The sequence below is a fragment of the Erinaceus europaeus genome, chromosome 13 (genome assembly GCF_950295315.1).
Source record: "Erinaceus europaeus chromosome 13, mEriEur2.1, whole genome shotgun sequence".
Classification (NCBI taxonomy): domain Eukaryota; kingdom Metazoa; phylum Chordata; class Mammalia; order Eulipotyphla; family Erinaceidae; genus Erinaceus; species Erinaceus europaeus.
The window spans coordinates 34,348,004-34,367,643 of NC_080174.1; the positions used below are offsets into that span (position 1 = coordinate 34,348,004).

A 19,640-nucleotide genomic window follows, 5' to 3' on the forward strand; every position below is an offset into this window, starting at 1 on the left:
GGTAATTGCTGGGGCTCGGTGCCTGCATCACAAACCCACTGGTCCAGGAGGTTATTTTTTCCACTGTTGCTTATTATTGTTGTTGTTGGATAGGACAGAGAGAAATGGAGAGAGGAGGGGAAGACAGAGAGGGGAAGAGAAAGATAGACACCTGCAGACCTGCTTCACAGCCCGTGAAGTGACCCCCTGAAGATGGGAAGCTGGGGCTCCCTCTAATTGAATTATTTCATAAAACTCATTTACTATCCAGTGCGGGTGGTAGCGCAGGTTGTTTAGCGCACATGACGCGAAGCACAAGGACCGGCTTAAGGATTCCCTTTTGAGCCCCCTGCTCCCTACCTGCAGGGGGGTCGCTTCACAAGCGGTGAAGCAGGTCTTGTAGGTGTCTGTCTCTCCTGCCCCCCCATCTCTCGCCTCCTCTAGTGATTTTTCTGTGTCCTATCCAACAACAACAGCAATGTCAACAAGGGCAACAAAATGAGAAAATATGACCTCCAGGAACTGCGGATTTGTAGTGCAGACACAGAGCCTCAGCAATAACCCTGGAGGCAAATACATAAATAATAATAAAAAATTTAAAAATTCATTTACTATCACAAGAAAAGGAATTACATGATTGTTCATGATTGGAAGTGGTACATTAAATAAAGGGACCAGTCTGCTATAGAGTTTTGATCAAGCTTTTGATGCACGAGTAAGCTAATATGCCTTTGTGTGTGAATTTTATTTTTATATTTTAACTTGTTTGAACCACAATGCACCTTACAGTTTATAGTATATCAGAAATTAACAGTATTTTTCCTTATAGCTGTGTTCATTACAACCCATAAACTGTCAACCTTTATGAAATACACTGTATACAGAATCTCAGATAGAATTGACCATAAAACTTTTAGGAATAGACAGTGGGTTTGGAGCTTCTGAAGGAAATGCTAAAATCCTCTTTTAATAAGAAAGGTTACCAATCTTTATATTAGTAAAATCTTTGTATTAAATATAGCTGGACAAAACTGTTAATGTTCAAATCCCCATTTCTAACAAGATACTTTCTAGAATTGCCACACATTCTTAGAAGAAATCAAGTCTTTTTTTTTTTTTTCCCTCCAGGGTTATTGCTGGGGCTCAGTGCCTTTACCATGAATCCACTGCTCCTGGAGGTTACTTCTTCCCTTTTTGTTACCCTTGTTGTTTTATCATTGTTGTGGTTATTATTATTCTCCTTATTGTTGATGTCTTTGTTTTTGGATAAGACAGAGAGAAATGGAGAGAGGAGTGTAAGATAGAGGGGGGAGAGGAAGATAGACACCTGCAGATCTGCTTCACTGCCTGTGAAGCGATTCCCCTGCAGGTGGGGAGACAGGGGCTACGACTGGGATCCTTACTCAGGTCTTTGCGCTTTACACCATGTACACTTAACCCGCTGGGCTACTGCCTGGCCCCCAGAAATCAAGTCTTTACAAACTTATCTCAGCCTTCTTCTAGGTTTGCCTTTCCTCATCAGAATTGAAGAAGATGTCAAAATGCTGGATTAATGACATGGTAAACATGCTTTTTGATAAATGGACTAATGTTAAATGTGTGTAATCACAGGCACAGGTAGAGTCCCATCTTGATTTCCCTGTCTACCACATTCCTTCTTTCATACCCTGCAAGATGTTAAAACACAAGATTCCATAGTAAGTAAGGATGTAAATAAGGGGAAAGTTAAAGACTAAAGGTGGCCTACAATAGTGCCTCTCAGATTCAGTGCATATGCAAGTTACCTGGAGATCTTATTAAAATGTAAATTCTGATTCAATAGGTTTGGGGTAAATTCTGAAACTCTGTATTTCTTTATTCTACTACTACTATTATTATTTTTAAATTATCTTTATGTATTAATTGGATAGAGACAGCCAGAAATCAAGGGGGGGGGAGACAGAGAGGGAAAGAGAGGAGGTTAGGCCATGGCACACCTGGTTAAGCACACACATTAGAGTGCACAAGGTTCTAGGTTCAAGCCCCTGGCCCCCACCTGCAGGGGGAAAGCTTCACAAGTGGTGAAGCAGTGTTACAGGTGTCTGTCTCTCTGTCTCTTTCTCTATCTTCCTCTCCTTTCTCAGTTTCTCTTTGTCTCTATGCAAAAATAAATAAGTAAAAATAAGTGTTAGAGAGAGAGAGACATGGAGGGAGGGAGAGAGACACCTTCAGCCGTGCTTCACTACTCATAAAGCTTTCCTTTTGCTGGTAGGGACCAGGATCTTGTATCTGGGTCCTAGAGCATTGTAACATGTGCACTCAACCAGGTACACCACCACGCAGCCCCTACTACTACTTTTATTATATTATTATTAAAATTTTTCTACTAATAATAATATGATAATAGTAATTAAATTACTATTATCGTATTACTTTACCAGAGCACTACTCAGTTCTGTCATATGGTAATGTGGAGAATTGAACCTGGAACCTAGAAACCTCAGGCTTATGAGTCTTTTTGCATAATCATTATGTTATCTCTACTGGGAAACTGCACTTATAACAATCTCCAGGGTGATGCTTGTTTAGCAGGCCAGTAGACAATATTAAGTTGCAAGAAAAGAACTTTATAGGGACATAAGTTTGGAGAAGGAAAATTCTCTTGATTAAAAGAGGTGACTGAGAATGATGGTTATTTAAGAAAATGATTCCTCTTGAATTTGGAATAGGTACCGCCTGGAACGACACCCATTTTCTGAAATGCATATATATTTTCCAAGCAAGTGTTTTATATATTTATTCTATCCAAATACAGTTTATTGTGATTACAAGTGTAAGTGTGTGATTTCTTTGTAATTTCAATAAAAATTTAAAAATCTGATGTGTAGGAAAAAATCTTCCTATTAAAATATGTGGAGAATTAAGTATTTTACTAAGTATTTTACCTCTAAGGAGTTGTCATAAATTTAAAATATTTTAAATTTAGATAGATTAAAACTATTGCTTTTTCTGGTTTTGATTTTTCAAGCTTGTCTTCATCTAGTAAAAAATATCTTTCTGCCAGGGTTACTGCTAGAGGTAGGTAACTCCACAAAGGATCTCACTGCTTCCAGTGGTCACTGGATTTTTTTTGGTTTGTTTTTTCTTTTTTCTTTCTTTCTTTTTGATAGAGATTAAGACAAAGAGAAAGAAATAGAGAGGGAGCAATAAAGACAGAGAGAAATAAAGGTATATGCAGCACTGTCCCACCATTCATGAAGCTTCCCACCCCCCCCCCCAACCCCTTTGTATGTAAGGACAGGGGCTTGAACCAAAATTTTCAAGCATGGTAGCATGTATGTCCTCAAGGGTGAGCCACCATCTTGCCCCTTATATGCTTTTTTGTATTCAAGTATCTCTTTGCCTCTACTAAAATATGCATTCCTTAAAGACAAAGAATTTCTTCTGCTTTACTTACTGCTGTTTTCCCAACATCTATAGCAATATCTAGCACATTATATGGCATAGAATACATCAAATACTATTATTCTCTGAGTCTTGTTCCATTTTCAGTTAAATATGAAGGACAAAGATAAATCACTTAATCATATGAAAAGATTTCTAAGTGCAAACAACTCTTACAAAACAAGGTGAAAAAAATCATTTGTTGAATGAACACATATAATATATAATTTTCAAAGCACATTTTTAAATAACAGACAAATCAGTTACTAGAATTATCTTGCAAACCATTCTCTGCCTGTGAAAATTCTTAAGGAGCAAGAGAAGTAAGTTGAAAGTGAATAATCACAGGTTTATTATAAGAAGGACTCTCATTCTCTGATCCACACGAGGAAGTTGAAGTTAAAATATAGATTCTAAACTATTTCAAGAAACACAAAGTAAAGTAGTGGTTGCCAGAGGTTGGGGACAATAGAAAATAGTCACAAGCTGGACAGTGCACACCCAATTAAGCCCACATAGTACTAAGTGCAAAGAACCGTGCAAGGATCCTAATTCACCCCCCCCCACACACACACACACACACTCCCCACTTGCAGGGGGGACACTTCAAAAGTAGGTCTACAATTGCCTATTTTTTTCTCTCTCACTCTCTATCTCCCTTCTCAATTTCTCTTTGTCTTATTCAATGAAATGGGAGGAAATGGCTGCCAGGAGCAGGAGCAGTGGATTTGTAGTGCAGGCATTGAACACCAGCAATAACCCTGGAGGCAAAAAAAAACAGTCCCTAATATTTAATGGGTTCTAGTGTTTTCAGTATAGGATCATGACAAAGTTCTGGAGATGGAATGGTGGCAGTAGTGAAGCAGCAACATGATGGAAATGAAAGTTCTGAACTGCACATTAAAACATGGCTAGGATAGTATATTTCAGGGGGCAGAGTCAAGGTATCCTATAACTCACTCTTGGGCTGGCAAACAGGCCAAAAAGACAAAAAAAGGAAAATCTTTGGCTTGATTATTTCTGAACTCACCCACCTTACCACCCCAGAACTAGCCCACAGGGGCTGGCCAGCTGCTCCTAGAAGGCTTCCTGCAGTGCTATTTTCTTTACCAATATTCCTGGCTCACTAGCAGTGTCATTCCAACCCTTTTTCTTTTTGTTTTCCTTCTCTTTTTTTTAGGTGGCTGGAGCTCAATTTGAGTGAAAAAATACCTGACCAATAAGAGCCTCAGCCCTTCCTGGTAAAGGCTACCTTCAGGTATTTTTTGGGGGGAGGATATATATATATATTTTTTTTTTTTTGGATACTTCTTATAATTAATTGCCTATCTTTGCTCAGGCTGCCTACAGCCAATCCAGAGCAGTCCAAACAGCAGACAGATTGTTAGGCTTTTTTATTCTATTTTATTTCATTATTACTATTATTATATACATCTGTCCCTTTTCCCTCCTCCTTCTTCAGGTTGACCAAAATTAACTGTTGTTGTTTTTTCCATTGATAGGTGACTGGGTGTCCTATCCATTGTGAGAGAGACTTGTTTCTCTCTCCTTCTTTCCTCCACCCTCCTTTTTCTCTCCTCCTAGGTAATTAAAAAAAATTCATTTCACTGCTCTTTTTTTGGTCTTTTTCTTTTCTTCCTTGTTTTCTTTCTCAATTCACTGATACTCGTTAGTTATTTTGTGGAAGAAATCTGACATGGAGTGTACTCTGTGTGTGTGTGTCTCTCATTTCTACTTGTGTTTCTCCTCTTACTAGTCCTAGAAATTATAGTGGACAGTGTTTTACATAACTGTCTATTCTTGCTTTCCCTTTTTTCCTTTCTGTTTTTTTGTTTGTTTGTTTGTTTTGGTTGCTTTTTTTTTTTTGGACTGGAGGTGTTGTTTGGCTAACTGGTATTGGTTGAACTGCATCAGACTTGCTTCAGTTTCTATTGTTGTAATTTATGAGTTTTGTGACTGCATTTGTGAAAGGTCTTTAGTATAGCATGGCTTGTACTCAAAACACAAGTGAAGAACAGAAAAATAAAAACCACATAAATAGGGAGGCAGGTGGTAGTGCAATGGGTTAAGTACAGGTGGTGCAAAGCTCAAGGACTGGTGTAAGGATCTCGGTTCAATCCCCCAGCTCCCTACCTGCAAGGGAGTCCCTTCACAGGCGGTGAAACAGGTTTGCAGGTGTCTGTCTTTCTCCACCACCCTCCATCTTTCCCTCCTCTCTCCATTTATCTCTGTCCTATACAAAAAACAGCAACAGCAATAACTACAACAATAAAACAGCAAGGGCAACAAAAGGGAATAAATATTTTTTAAAAATCAGTAAAAAAAAAAAGGTTAAATCAAGAGCAAATAAAACTGCTACCACAATGAATCAATACAGAAGCCCAGAATAAACTTCAAATCAGTCAGAAGTAACCCTAGATAAGAAAAGTATGCAATCAATAATAAACCTAGTAATCACAGAGATGAAGACTACTATGGAGGAAAAGGCTATCAGAAATAGGGAAACAACAGATGAGATCCTCAAGTAAAATACCAGCTACTTTGAGGTAAATGAAAGCTGAAATACCAGCTACCTCGAGGTAAATGAAAGCTGAAATAGCTGAGCTAAAAGGCCAATTAGCAGAATAAGCTAATATTATAATATTATATTTATATGTAATATTATAACATTTTAGTTGCAGCAGTATTCTTCATTTTAGAAGAAAGAAGCTGATGAAAAGGAAAGCAGATTAACAGAAGGAGAAAACAGAATTAGCTAGACAGAGGATGAGCTACAGAAATCAAAGAAAGAGGTAAAAGAGCTAAAAAGAGATTGAGAGACACTGTAAACAACAACAGAGACATATGGGATGATCTCAAAAGAAGTAACATTCATATAATTGGCCTACCAGAGGAAGAAAGAGAGGAAGAGGAAGTACATTCTAGAGGAAATAACAGAAGAAAACTTCCCAGACCTAAACAACAGAAAGGACATTAAGATTCAAGAGGCCCAGAGAGTCTCAAACAGAATCAACCCAGACCTGAAAACACCAAGACACATCATAGTTACAATAAAAAGAAGTAAGGATAAAGAAAGGATCTTAAAGGCTGCAAGAGAAAAATAAAAAGTCACATACAGGGGAAAATCCACAAGATTATCAGCAGACTTTTCCACTCAAACTCTAAAAGCCAGAAGAAAATGGCAAGATATCTATTGAGCCCTAAATGAAAAGAAGTTTCAACCAAAGATAATATATATTGCTAGACTTTCATTCAAACTATATGGAGGGATCAAAACCTTCTCAGACAGACAACAGTTACAGGAGGCAACCATCACCAAGCCTTCCCTGAAAGAGGTTCTAAAAGACCTCTTATAAACAAGAACATCACCATAATACTTGCTATATATCAGAGCAAATAAAAAATTGTTGAATAATGACATTATAGTACATTAAATCCATAATATCAATAAATGTCAATGGCTTAATTTTCACCCACAGAGTGGGATGGTGGACCAGAAAACACATCCCAAACATATGCTGCTTGCAAGAATCCCACCTAACCTAACAAGACAAACATGGACTTAAAGTGAAAGGATGGAAAACTATCATACAGGATACTGGACCACAATAAAAGGCAGGAACAGCCATTCTCATTTCTGACACAGTAGACTTTAAATTAAATAAAGTAATAAAAGATAGGCAAAGCCATTATATAATGATTAGAGGATCTATCAACCAAGAATATTTAACAATCATTAACATCTATGCACCCTACGAGGGACTTTCTAAATACATCAAACACCTACTGGCAGAACTAAAAAAATACATCAATAGCAATACAATAATAGTGGGAGACTTCAACACCGCACTCACACTTAGAGCAATGAAGCAAAAAATCAACAAAGAAGCAAGAGAATTAAATGAAGAGATGGACAGACTACACCTCCTGGACATTTTTAGAGTTCTTCACCCCCAAAAACTGGAATACACATTCTTTTCAAATCCACACAGCATATCCACAAGGATAGGCCACATGTTAGGCCACAAAGACAATATCAATAAATTCAAGAGCATTGAAATCATCCCAAGTATCTTCTCAGACCAGAGTGGAGTAAAGCTAACATTCAACAGCAAACAGAAAATTACTAAAAGTCACAAAATTTGGAAACGCAACAACATGCTGGGTCAGAGAGGCACTCAAGCAAGAAATTCAAATGTTCCTGGAAACAAATGAAAATGAAGACAAAAGCTATCAAAATATTTGGGACACAACTAATGCAGTACTGGGAGAGAAACTTATAGCCATACAGTCACACATTAGAGAACAAGGATAGTAAGTTTCATGTTGGGAATATTTACTACAATGAAATCCTCTCTCAGAAACAATTCAAGAAGAGTATTTGACAAAACAAAACAAAACAAAAAAGTCATTATTATCTAGATCTGCATGAATTTATATCTTCTTTCCCTCCCAATTGCCTCTATCGCAAAGTTGACTTAATTTAGAATAAACAATATCAGAAGTCTGGCGATAGTGCAGCAGGTTAAGTGCACGTGGCACAAAGCGCAAGGATTGGACTAGGGATCCCAGTTTGAGGCCCTGGCTCCCCACCTACAGGGGAGTTGCTTCACAGGTGGTGAAGCAGGTCTGCATGTGTCTATCTTTCTTCTCTCACTCTCTGTGTCTTCCCCTCCTCTCTCCATTTCTCTCTGTCCTATGTTACAACAACGATATCAATAACAACAATAATAACTACAACAACAATGCAAAACAAGAAGGGCAACAAAATGGAAAATAAATAAATATAAATTAAAAAATATATATGTCATTTTGAATTCATTATCTTATTGGCATGGTGTTCTACAAACACTTTATTTTTTAAAAATACTTTGTTATATACTTTGGATAGAGACAGAAATTGAGAGAGAAGTGGAAGTTAGAAAGCAGGGAGAGAAAGAAAGACATTTGCAGCACTGGTTCATGACTAACGAAGCTACTCGGTGCAGGTGCAGATGGGAAGCTTGAAGTGAGATTCTTGCACACTGTATGTTGTACTGGATGAGCTACCACTAACCCCCCAGTCCACAGTAATTTTCAAAGTAATCATCAGAAGATAATCTCGGAAGCATTAGTTTCATTTGTAAGTCTGTAGGATTACAACTTTTTAGCCCTGGGAAACAAAGGGAAAATGATTTAATAGTCTGTGCTTTAACAAGTCCTTCGGGTACTTAGGGTAAATCTTCACATTTGAGAAATACTTTTTATAGCATGTGTACCCTTGTGCTTGTGTAGCTTCTCCCCTGAAGGTGGGAACTGGGGCCTGAACACTGATCTTTGTGCATTGTAGCATGTGCAATCTAATGTGCTTGGCAACTCCCAACCCCCACTGTCCAAGAGAGTTTATGATAAGTTCTGATTATTGAATGATCAAAATAAGTCATTGTATTTGAATATTACCTTCCCCTCAAAGTCAACATCATCTTTACCTCCAAGACATAACATACAAATTAGAGAAATTCAGAATTTAGAATAGACTATCACAAATAAGCAAGCTTCTTGATAGATTGACCAGCATAGTATGTGGGAAGACATCTGTGAGATACATAAGAATATCTTTTCATCTCCCAAACATCTGTGAGATAAAGTTTATCTTTGGTATGGACAATTCACGCCCCCAAAATAATAGAAAGTTGGTTTAACATGACACTTGGAGGTTATAAACTGAAAATATTTTGCCTTTTACAGCATCCCGTTTGAACTTTATATGCCAATTATAGTTAATCAAGACAGAAATCAATGAGAGATGTGGATGTGGGTATACAGCTTACAAATAAAAGTTATAGCATTTACTTGCTGTTAGTCTAGTCTGCTACATTACTTACCGCATGTAACAGTGCACATCCCGTATTCTACTTCTTTGACTACTGTTCCATTTTCAACTAAATATAAATGGCAAAAATAAAGTTACTTAGTCATACAAAAACATTTCTAAATGAAAAAATAATAATCTTACAAAAAGGAATAGAACAGACAAAATCAATCTGTAGCCTACCCTTGCAGAGCTGATAATATTAAAGAGAGAGAGAAGTGACAAAAGGTGGAAGGGGTTCTGGACATGATGGTGGGGGCTTTCAACACTGATGGTGATCATTGTATGGCAAACTTTAAAGAGGTGTGAAAAAAATCCTGGCAATATGCACAATGATGTAAATGGATATAGCCACAATTAAAAAAAATTACATAGCAAATAGACATTTTAATGTTATTAAATTAGGCAAGCAGTATCTTTCCTCATATGCCTATTATTGTTTAAATCAAAATTGAAACTTTCAGATAAATGAATTAGGAAATAACTTGCAAAGATATCATATATATCATATATATATATATATATCATATATATGCCTTTATGCGTATATAACTAAATTAACTATTTTTCATTAGTTAATTCACAGTGGGTTCAAGTTTTATATAAAGCCAGAAAACCACAATACATACACATAATGTCTCTCTGCTTTCTCTTTCTTACCTGAACATAAAATCTGAATATACAATGAAACTACACATCCTCAATCCCCTGATTTCTCCTGAAAAACTCTTAAAAGATAACTTAAAAAAAAGACTTTCTTCTTGGAGGTGTAATACTGCATAGAAAAGTGTAGAAATCAAAACTACTGCTTCTATCACTATTTAGAGTTTGAAAAAATTAAACTTCCAGGCCTCTTTAACCTTTCTGTAAAATTTTTGAAAGAAGTTACCTAATTTAATTATTATAAGAATTAAACAAGATGTGTGTAAAAGCACTCTATAACTTAATAACATAAACATATTTTTAAAATATCATGAGTTCATTTAACTTTTTCTGAATATATTTCAGATAATTTTAATAGTTCCTATTTTGATTGCTGTAAAATGACATGTTCATAATCAGTTCGATCTTGTATTTGCAGTAAAGAAATACATTCCCTTAAATGCAAATAATACAAAAACACATATGTGTGTTAAATAAAAAGATATTAACTTTGCTAATTTATTTCAACTATCATGATGAATTCTGAACTCAAATTTTGTGCTTAAAGTGCCTAAAGACTTTCTGCTGGCACATTATCTTCCTTTATCTCACAGATGTTCACACCACAAAGCCAAATCTTGAACAAAGAAAATGCAGATAAGAGAGTGAATACAAAATTATTTTTAAGTATGACCTCTTTCCAAAAAAACGTTCAAAAACATGTACGTAATCAGCTCTACCATCTATTACCTATACTGTACTGGGAACACTACTAAACTTCTCTAACTTAAAAGGGGTGAGGGGGTGGGTGGGAATCATCTGACCTCTGAAGCCTCTTTCAGCTTTCAGTATTGAGTAACCACGAGATTATTCAACCCCCCCCTTTTTTTTTTTGATAAGTAAAGGAATCCTTGTACAGTCATCAAAAAAATCCCATTGTATATCTATAAGTAAAAAATAAAAAGAATGTGGTCTGAATGTCAGCAAACTTTGTAAAGGAATAAACTGTAAAATTCACTAGTACTAATTATTGCCAAAGTTGTAGGACTGCTCCGTCATGAAACTCTTGTCCAAATCAGTATTTTCACTAGTAATGGAAAAAAATACAGACATCATGTTGACTAAATCTAGGAAATATACAAAGCTAGGAAGGTTAAGATATACATTTAAAGATAGATCTGAATTTTAAAATGACAGGGCGGAGTAATGAGCAATTTTAATAAAATGAAAACCTAGAGAAACTAAAAAGTCCTGCAGGTAGAGCTCACTTGTCAGAAATCCAAAGATAATAAATTAGCTCTCTTAATTTGATGGGAGAACAAGTAAAATGAATTAAAAGTTTAACAGGTCAAGAGTATGATCAAACCTCTATAAAATTCAACTGGGTTCTAAACTATGACAATAAAAAGGTTGGTAATGGCCCCACTCTTTTTGTTCTTGCCAGATTCTGGAATGTTATCTTTAATTCTGGGCAACAGGGGCAGTGTGGTGGCATAACTAGTTGAGTGCACATGTAAGGAAACCCTGATCCCACCTACAGGAGAAAAGTTTTGCAAGTAGTAAAGAAGCAGGGCAGCAGGTGTCTCTCTATCTCTCTTCCTCTCTCTCTCTTTTTTTTTTTTTTGCCTCCAGCGTTATCACTGGAGCTAGGTGCCTGCACTATGAATCCACTGCTCCTGGAGACTATTTTTTCCCATTTTGTTGCCCTTGTTGTCATTATTATTGTTGTTGTCATTGCTGTTGATGTTGTTGGACAGGACAGACAGAAGTCGAGAGAGGAGGGGAGACAGAGATGGGGAGAGACAGAGAGACATTTGCAAACCTGCTTTGCCACTTGTGAAACGAGCCCATTGCAGGTGGGGAGCCGTGGACTCTGACCAGGATCGTGGAGTCCACGGTAAAGCAGCCAGTTAAGTGCATGTGGCACGAAGCGCAAGGACCAGAGTAAGGATTCCTGTTTGAGCTGGGCTCCCCACTTGCAGGGGAGTCTTTTCACAGGCAGAGGAGCAGGCCTGCAGGTGTCTATTTTTCTGTCTCCCTCTCTGTTTTCCCCTCCTCTCTCCATTTCTCTCTGTCCTATCTAACAACGACGACATCAATAACAACAACAATAATAACTACAACAATAAAAAAGGACAACAAAAGGGAAAATAATTTTTAAAAGGTAATAATATAAATTGAATATATCTTAGATAGTTTTCCTATATTTTGAAACATTTCATTATTTTATGATCCATAATCATGAATTTCATTATTATTCATCAGTTTTTTCAACTATGCTAAGGCTATATTAATGAAAAGGACAACTAGTTGAAATTTTCAAGAAATATGATGCAATTGTGTAATAAAGCATAGCTATTATATGTCCTTTGCTTACTGCTGTTTCCTTTTTTCTGCAGAATTAAAAAATCTAGATGCTTACTGCTGTTTCCTTTTTTCTGCAGAATAAAAAAATCTAGAGGCACCTTTCTTGTCCATTATCAGCTTTCACTAAAGACAGTTGAGATTTTTTAACTTTTCAGTTTTTGCCTACAATGTCAAAAACTGACAGAGAAAAACATTTCACAATTATTGCAAGAATCAGAAGATGAAAGTAGACAGACAGATAGCAACTAGCATTTTAGATGCTAATGATGATTGTGAAATTGATTGCATAAGCAAAGAGTGGGAGATTATGCTATCTTAGATGAATGTTCCAGATGAAAGTTCCCTAAATCAAGAATCAATGAATGAAGATCATATTTCTAAAGATAAAAATATGTGGTATTTTCTTTCAGTTAGTCTCCCAACAGGAAGAGCATGCTCCTGAAATATTTGTGAAAATAAGCCAAACCATAATGTTTTGCTAATAAATAAAGGTATGAATTTAAATTTATTCTCCCTTTTTAATTATATTTTTTCACTTATATGTTATTGAATAGAGAAAGAGAGAAATTGATAGAGGAGGAGGAGGAAGAGAGGGAAAGAGACAGAGAAACACCTGCAGCCCAACTTCACCATTTAGGAAACTTTGGCCCTGTAGGTAGAGACCAGGGGCTTGAACTTGAGTCCTTGCACTGTAATATGTGTGCTTAACCATGTGCATCTCTGCCTAGCCCCTGTTATTTTTACCTTTTTAAAACCGTTTATACAGCAAAATTTACTTAATAAGATTTATAAACGAACAAACCCAGATGGCAGATATATACACAAGATGACAGAAAGAAAATAGGTGATGAACAAATGAATAAAATCCAGTATAAACATCACTTATAATTGGTGTGTAAGAATCGAAATTGAGGGAGCTGGGCACAAGTGGGTTAAGCGCAAGTGGCACAAAGTGCAAGGACCAGCTTAAGGATCCGGTTCGATTACCCCAGCTCCCCACCTGCAGGGGAGTCGCTTCACAGGAAGTGAAGCAGGTCTGCAGGTGTCTATCTTTCTCTCCCCCTCTTTCTCCTCCCTTCTTCTCTCCATTTCTCTCTGCACTATCCAATAACAACAATAATAACTACAACAACAATAAAACAACAAGGGTAACAAAAGGGGATAAATAACTAAAAAATATTTTTTTAAAGAAATCAAAAACAAAAAAGAAAACAAAAATAAATTATTTTAGAAAGTCTGGGGAGATAATATAATGGATATGTAAAAAGTCTTTCAAGCCTGAGGCATCAAAGGTCCCAGGCTGAATCCCAGCACCACCATAAATCTGAGCTGAGCAGTGCTCTAGTAAAACAAGTGAACTACAGATTAATGATAAACCAGAATATATTAGAAATGTATTTTACATCTGGAATCAAGACAAAAGTGTTCCAGATTCACAAATAGCAGTTCTTGGGTATTTAACTTCAGTTGGAATATTGTGTTGTTGGAAAAATTATGCTGCATTTTTACATTGAAAAAAATACAACATGATTTTTCCAACAACACAGCATAGATACCTTCAAAACCAGGGGAAATATAATAAAAACATGGCGTTTTCCATATTTAATTTTTTCTTAAGATGTCAAAAACTGTTTATTGTGGAGTTAGAGGGTAGCGCAGCAGATTAAACACACATGGCACAAAGCACGAAGACTAGTGTAAGGATCCCGGTTCGAGCCCTGGCTCCCCACCAGCAGGGGAATCGCTTCACAAATGGTGAAGGATGTCTGCAGGTATCTTTCCCTCTCTCTGTCTCCCCCTCTTCTCTCCATTTCTCTCTGTTCTATCTAACAACTATATCAATAACAACAACAATAATAACTACAACAACAATAAAAAACAAGGGCAACAAAAGGTTAAATAAATATAAAAAATTAAAAAACTGTTTATTTCATTTTCCAAATGTCTTAAATATGGGGAAAAGAACTTTAAAAGTTTATAGTATAGTAAGTAAAATGCTGATGGCAATAATTATTGGTATACTAAGGGCTAGTAAAGTTTTTTGCCAGATTTTAATAACACAAACTTTTAGGTCTCAGACACCTCAAATTTAAAGTTTTGGGAAAAGCAACTATGCATGAAATTTTATGTATAAAATTGCAGATGGATAGGTGGATGAAACTTTGGGGTCCTATTATATGATGATGGAAAAGGCTCTAAACTGTAGGTTAGAGTGCTCTGTAGAGAACTTTCAGAGGGAGATGAGAGATTATATGCATGTGTAAATAACTGCAATGTAAACCACTAGCCCCCAAATAAAAACAATTAAAAAAAAACTTGCACAATGTACACAGACTCCTGGAAGATTAAAGATGGGGAAATTAAACTGAAAGAAAGAAACTGAAAGAATAACAACTGGGTTTGAATTTGAACCTAAGGCATTCTAATGCCATCACTTGAGTTTAGTCTATAAACTCAGCATTTTATATCAAAACTATCCTTTGATTATTTTGATGATATCAATTACTAACATGAAATAATAGTTACTATTCTTTAGAACATTTCTTTCCTAATCCTCTTTCTTGTCCATATTTGCAAAACCAAGGACCCCTCTCAGATCTCTAATCAAGACAGTGCAAAACCTTGATCCCAACATTAACCTCAGATAGGCAATCTCTTCCTGTCACTGAGTGTCACCATCTGTCATCAAGAAAGGCTGAAAAATACAGCACCTACACAATATGGATAGAAGACATGAGACTGCCAAGAATATTAACTGAAGTTCAGCTGGGTTATTTATGGGTGCATGGAATCATAATTCTTAAAATGGTTACCAACATACAACTGGCCTTTTACCTACTAGCACAGGAGCTTCTAATCAACATACCAGATAGAACAGCTTGTCATCTTTTGCTGCTTAATGAACCAGCAGGAAAGGCAAATAGACTCATCCACCATCGTTAGCAGTACCATTCAACAAAGTTAATAGCTGAATCCCTTGAAAAGTATTTACCATAAAGTGAAACTCAGACTGGGTGCTGTGTTTTGCACTGAAGCAAAGAACTCTGGGAGTGATGGGAAAGGCATAGGGTGTTGGGGTGTTCCACCACCCTGATAGTGGAAATGGACTTAAGTTGGGGGTCCTTTGCAGTCACCTATCATGGAGAGATGACAAACTGTACCCATGTATCAATAACTGTACAGTAAACCATTAAGCTCCTGATAAAAACAAAAAGGGGGGGTGGAGAGAAAGAAGTGGAAAAGTGTTTCCTACATTTCCTTTTGGGTTTTGAAGTTTGCTCAAAGGTAAAGCTGCAAGAAAGTGATGAGAGGGTTTCTGAGCATTTTTGCCAACACACTACTCTACCTAGATGTTTCACACTGAAGGGAATTCTTTATTCCAGCCCTTAGTGCCAATGTGGAAGGAGGAAGACCTCAAGCAATTTGAAACTTGAGAAAAAATTACAGTGCAATGAAAAAAAAAAAAAAAAACTAGAAAGGGAGTCTAAAACAATGCTTTTGTTAAGGGCTATTCACAAGTCAAAAAAACAAAAAGCAAAAGGCATCTATTTCCTTGTCCAAGGCAATGTTGGCAGTTTGTTTTCCTGTATGTTTGTTTATGGTCATTTCTGTATATATGCTTATCCGTGGCCTTGAAGAACTAGCACATTTTTCTTTGGGGTCATTGGGTAAGGAACACACGTTGGGGGCTGATGTTTGTGAGAATGCTCTGCAGATATTAACGGGATCATTCTCTGAACAGTCTGAACAGTTGTGACCTTCACCGAGAATCTCCACAGCGCCTCCCGCCCTCACCATCCTCCTCCGACTCAGGCTGGGCCTCGTTCTCAGCCTCGCCATCACTGCCTTCTGTGGCTTCAGTGCTGTCATTGTTCTCCATGGTCTCCGAGGCCTCCTGCTCAGCTTCGTTATCGCCCTGGGCTTCGCCCTCGCGGGCCAAGGAGGCTTCCTGGAGGGCAGTGACTTTTGTTCCGCACGCGGACTGGAGGCCCGCCAGGAGCAGCCAGCCCACACTGAACAGCAGCAGGGAGGAGCAGCCCGCGCCCCCGGGGCTCATCGCTTTCCACCCCGACCGCAGCCCAAGGAGCAGTCTTAGCCGCAGTTGAGGTGCTTCGAAGAGAGAGAAACTCCGAACCCTGGCGACGCGCCCAGGCAACCATTGAAGCGTCAACTCTCGTCACCCGCGCGCCTGGGGCTCCAGCTGCCCTGGAACGCGCACTGGCAGCAGGGATGCATCTCCAGGCCCTCATGAAGCTCCCAGGCCAGAGGGCTTCCCAGGGCTCCTGGCTGTCCCTAGCCCTCCTGCCCTCTGCACTTCTTGCATTGGGGCCATTTAAAGTATCATTATTGTTGTTGTTATTGTTATTGTTATTATCATTATTATTTTAATTTGGAGGTCCTGGAGGTGGCACACCAGGTTGAGTGCACCTGTTACCATGCTCCAAGGACCTGGTTTCAAGCCTCTGCTCCCCACCTGCGGGGGAAGGCACATTTTTTGAGCAGTGAAACAGGTCTGCAGATGTCCTATCTTACTGGAGAGCTAAAGGCAACTGCTTCCTTCTAAAAGATTCACCTTTCATTCTCCCACTGTTAACTACTCAAAGTCCTTCGAACCTGGAGCGCTTTCTAGTGACCTGATTTCCAGTTCCTTATGAGGAACAGCCAGCTTTCTGGCTTGAGTAGCCTTGAATTGGTGTTCCATACTGAACTACTGTATCCGCTGCTGAGGTCTGATTTCTAGAAGATAGCGGGGCTTGCTTTCTGTCTCTGATCTGAACACTGAAAGTAAGGCTTTCAGACGTGGACTCACGTTCTTAGGTGTTGTGCCATGTCCTCAGCTTGGTGTAAACTTTCCTTGAGCAAGACTAGGGTATTGGAAAAGAGAGGAGGATGTAACTATTGTCAAGCTATCTCTGTTCCATTCTGTCTCTAGGTAGCAGATATTTGGGGAACCATATAAGACATAAACTTTTTTATTTCTTTTTATTTAGTTTTAACTTTTTAAATTATCTTTAGTAACTAAATACAGATAACCAAAAATCGAGAGGGAAGAGGATGACAGGGAGAGAGACAGAGAGACACTTGCAACAATACTTCAGCACTTGCAAACCTTTACCCCAGCAAGTGGGGACTGGAGAATGGAACCAGGGTTCTTCTGTATTGTAGCATGAGCACTCAACCAGATGTGCCACCACCCAGTCCCCTTTCTGTTCACAAGCCACACGTGTTGGTACTCACCTGTGGCTTAGTGAGTCTTTTAAAGACACCCTGTTTATATTTTGTTGAGTTTTCAGGTTGTTTTTATTGCTTTTCCTAGTTGATTGGGGAGAGCAAAACCCTGCTGCTGCTACTCTGAGCTACCCCTCTGGAAGTTCCCCCTTACAATTATATGATTCTATATTTTACTACTTTATTTTCCTATGGAACTCAGGCCAAGTATAAATACTACCATTTCTTTTGGTCACTGAGAAACAAAATCCACCCCACAACCTCATTTCAATTCTGTTTTACCCTGGACACCCTGTGGTGGCACACCTGGTTGAGTGCATACATTACAATGCTCAAGGACCCAGTCCTTACCTGCCAGGAGAAAGCTTCACAGTGGTGAAGCAGTGCTGCAGGTGTGTCTCTATCTCTCTCCCTCTTTATTTCCTCCTTCCTCTCAATTTCTGGCCATCTCTACCCAATAAATAAATAAATATAGTTAAAAAAGAAAATTAAAAAATTATTTTACCCATACCCAGTGTAAGCCAAGTTCTATTCCTTCCTGTTTTTCCTATGCCTCAAAAATAGATGAATCCCCTCACATTGCACCCCAAAACAGACTCCCAGGAGACCAGCCTAACCTGCCCTATCTCTGTATTCAAAGGTTCCCCCCAACATCTCATAGAATGAATTGAGAAATAAATAAATTTTCTCCTCTGTTTCTCAGAAAAGTTAGGTAGACTCAGTGTTATCACTATTAGTACAGTTAAAACTGTGAGTCATTGTCCTAGACATTTCTTGCTGAGAAAATTTTAAACTATATATTCTATCCTTAAATAGACTATCTGCTTGGGTTTTTTTTTTTTTTTTTTTTTGCTTTTTTAAAAATTTTATTTATTTTCTCTTTTGTTGCCCTTGTTGTCTTTTTATTGTTGTTGTAGTTATTATTGTTGTTGTTACTGATGTCGTCATTTTTAGATAGGACAGAGAGAAATGGAGAGAGGAGGGGAAGACAGAGATGGGGAGAGAAAGACATCTGCAGACCTGCTTCACCGCCTGTGAAGGGACTCCCTTACAGGTGGGAAGCCAGGGGGCTTGAACAGGGATCCTTATGCCTGTCCTTGAGCTTTGCGCCACATGCGCTTAACCCACTGAGCTACTGCCCAACTACCTTATGTTTGGTTTTTTAGTAAGTTTTTGTTTTTTCCATGAAATTTGTCCATTTCATTTAAATTGTCAAATTCAATAGGTACCATTGTCATTATTCAATAGGATAATGGTGGTCATAATGCTTTCTTCTGAGCTTCTAGTTAATATCATTGTAAGCTTTAAGTCAGTGTAAATGCTAATTTATTTTTATGTAATTCAGTTGATGACTATCCAGTTGTGATATTTGCTTGAGGATTTTCTTTTAAATGCTCCAGTTCCAAAATTAAGAAAACCAAGACCTACTTCTTTGAAAAGGTAAACAACACTGACATCCCCTTAGTCAGGTTCAGCAGGGAAAAAAAGGGGGGGGGAGAAGATCCAGATAAGTAGGATAGTAGATGGAAGGAGATAAATCACAATAGATACTATAAAAATCCAGAGTATCATACAAAGCATCTATGAACAACTATATGCCACTAAGTTGGAAAACTTAGAAGAGATAGGTAAGTTATTAGGAGCATGTAATTTCTCAAAACTGAATGAGGGGAAAGTAGAAAACAGTAATACATTACAATAAAAGAAATAGAAACAGTACCCAGTATCTTGTATATAGCTGTGATATTGGATTCTTCTAATCTACTTGGTCTAGGCTTTTGAGAGAGTCCGCATATCAAATACACAGCCTATATATTAAAAAGATTCAGTTTGTGTTTTGAAAAACTTTGAGACATACAATTGATTTTCCCCCTCTCATATTAATTAACTAGTGATTTATATGTCTACATTTTGCTAGGAGTGTACATAAACACCTTTCCCACCACCCAAAGACTGTGACCCATCCCTCCCACCCACTCCCACCCCCCACTGGCCCAGGAAGCTGCATGTCTACCCCTCACCACAGGGTTTTTACTTTGGTGCCCTACTTACAATTTGGTCAGGTCCTGCTTTTAGTTTCCCTTTCAGATCTTCTTAGTCAACTTCTGTTGATGAGTGGGATCATCCCATATTCATCTTTATCTTGCTG

The 19,640-nt window shown here is 37.8% G+C and overlaps 1 protein-coding gene and 1 long non-coding RNA gene across 3 annotated transcripts in view; both read right to left on the minus strand.

The window, feature by feature from the left end:
• SPACA1 (sperm acrosome associated 1) overlaps nucleotides 1-16,325 on the minus strand; it is a 41,638-nt gene extending 25,313 nt beyond the window's left edge. The window contains exons 1-2 of one of the 2 annotated variants that reach the window (XM_060205067.1): nucleotides 16,058-16,325; nucleotides 9,267-9,323 (exon numbers count right to left, since the gene is read on the minus strand). In XM_060205067.1, the coding sequence (XP_060061050.1) occupies nucleotides 9,267-9,323; nucleotides 16,058-16,319 (319 nt within the window). In that variant the 5' untranslated portion in view covers nucleotides 16,320-16,325. The remainder of the gene's footprint in view (nucleotides 1-9,266; nucleotides 9,324-16,057) is intronic. The other variant, XM_060205068.1, reaches the window with a different exon arrangement.
• LOC132542723 (uncharacterized) overlaps nucleotides 1-19,640 on the minus strand; it is a 392,193-nt gene that overhangs the window by 278,278 nt on the left and 94,275 nt on the right. The gene's annotated exons all lie outside the window — the stretch shown is intronic.